General features: G+C 36.7%; 1 protein-coding gene across 1 annotated transcript in view; it reads left to right on the forward strand.

Moving 5' to 3' along the window:
• The window catches only part of RYR2 (ryanodine receptor 2), a 246,664-nt gene extending 244,829 nt beyond the window's left edge, over window positions 1-1,835 (forward strand). Inside the window, 2 exon segments of the mRNA XM_083606142.1 lie at window positions 564-627; window positions 630-1,835. Of these exon segments, the coding sequence (XP_083462268.1) occupies window positions 564-627; window positions 630-658 (93 nt within the window). The 3' untranslated portion in view covers window positions 659-1,835.
• Window positions 1,836-2,199: the final 364 nt, after the last annotated feature.

The raw sequence follows: 2,199 nt of genomic DNA on the forward strand, positions 1-2,199 counted from the left end.
ACTATTTTGTATACTTGCAAGAGGCTTAATTTTCTGATGCTGTGGACTGGATCTAGTCCATTTATCTCCAGAGCAGCTCCCAAGACCTACAAATGAGAGGATAATAAAGAAATAGGGTCCTGGCTAGACAACACTATACAACAACAGAAACTGAAACACAGACTTGGATAACAAAGAAATAAGTAGAAATACTTAAAGTATTTATAATGCTTCTGCCTCATGTGAAAGCAGGAACGTACTTGACATTGCTTCAAGGCGACGGAGTTAAGCTTTTCTCTGAAGTAACTATATTCCTGTCTTTGGGTACGGGGGGGACGGACACTAAAACCACCAGACTGTTGTAAGATCATGGAGAAATACCTTTCAGATAAGGCTAATGATCCCCTTCTCTATAAAGTTGAATCAGTGTGTACAGTACATATTTCAACATAAAAAGCTAGGTTTTGATCATCCTTTCAAATCCTTCAGACTTGCAATAGTGAAAGTTTCAGAGTAAGTGGCAAAAGTCTTTCAAATGTATTTTAAAAGTAAGTTCAACTATAGTTCTCTTCTGTGTCTTACAGGAATCCTACGTATGGAAAATGTATCAAGAGCGATGCTGGGAATTTTTTCCTGCCGGTGACTGCTTTCGAAGCAGTATGAAGACCAGCTTAACTAATTCTAGTTGAAGACTATCTCTTGAGAAACCATCCACACCTCTCCTGACTCCTTTGGGAACAGTTACCAGATTTCCCAGATCTATTAAGCAGTGTGCTGTTTGGAGCACCAAAGCTTTTTTTGATGACTCAGCTGTCCTTTTTTCTTCTATGTTTGCTTTGAGAACAATGAGAACTTAACTCTGGGAAGAGAAGAAAAAAATATCCCACACAACAAATCCCCATACATAACATGAACACATGCACACAACAAGAGACTCGACAGCTTTTTTTCTCTGAGACTGCCTGATGATTTCCTTAACTAAGAGAACACACGTGGGGTAATGTGATAGCCACATCCATTCAATCTATTTATTTCATCATCCTGGAAGGACCTCTGTAGTTCATGGAGTGCTGTAAAGGATTGTTGTGGACGCTAAGTTGTGGGGAAATAGTGCCTTACTATATGTAGGTTGAGCTATGCAGAAGATGAGTGCATGATGACATCTTATTTTCTTTATTTGTCCTCTCTTTCCTCCCAGTTAATATTTATTTTGTCTTCTGGAGGGGCTTGGGAGGGATTTGGCTGTGCACACCTTTTAAATAAGACTATGGCGTGTCTCAGGATAAAAAGTAGTTTTTTTTCTCATTAAGCTCAGTTCACAGGTATCTTCCTCTTTATCTCTTACACTTATTTTGGTAATGCTCTGATGCAACACTGCAACTTTATGAAATCTTTGTATGAAAACAAAAAGACTGCAGAAAAAAACTTTAAAAAGAATAATTTCATTGCATGTTTATTATGCAAGTTAAAACAACAAAAAGCAACCTTCTGAAGCAAGTTGATCAACATGAGAAAACATTCACGATAATATTCATAGTAATAAAGTGTTGTGGGCTTTATTGTACATTTGAAACCAGTGTCATCAACCCACTATGTATATGTTATGAACTTGCCAGTAGTTTGGATTTATTTTCTTTTTGTTGTTTTCCTTTTTGTTCATTTTGCCATTTGTGATCATTAGTGGAATTAAGGTTTTTCTTAGGTCAATTTTTAAAATCCAAGGTGAAGCAATATCCATTCAGGGATTTCATTCTTTGCATCATGAAACACCAATGATGTGTACATCACTCCATTTTGAGTCCTTTTTTGATTGTAATGCCAGTCTTTACAAATAAAAGGAGAGATTTGGAATGGAAGCAAGGTGCTTTCGCTGTCACTTGGCTTCTTTTTAACAGAGGCTGTCAGTTTTTCTCTAAAGTTATTGCAACAATTACCCCCTTCGTCTTCGTAGCATCACTGTTGTTCTTTCTGCCCTAGTGAACGTTCCAATTTAAACCCAGACCACAACTTTACACTGAAGAAAATCTGCTTCTTGATGACACTCACTTAGCTGTAATAAAAGGTTTATTCCAACCTATCTTTCAAATCAAGAGAGTTTTGTGGCAACTTAAAGCCTAATAAAATTATTAAGGTAAACCTCCCAATTGAGAATAATACTTTATGTGGACTCTAGGCTATAAAAGCTTATACCATAATAAACATGTTTAAGGTGCCACAAAG

The sequence above is a fragment of the Podarcis filfolensis genome, assembly GCF_964270895.1.
Source record: "Podarcis filfolensis genome assembly, chromosome: 3".
Classification (NCBI taxonomy): Eukaryota; Metazoa; Chordata; class Lepidosauria; order Squamata; family Lacertidae; genus Podarcis; species Podarcis filfolensis.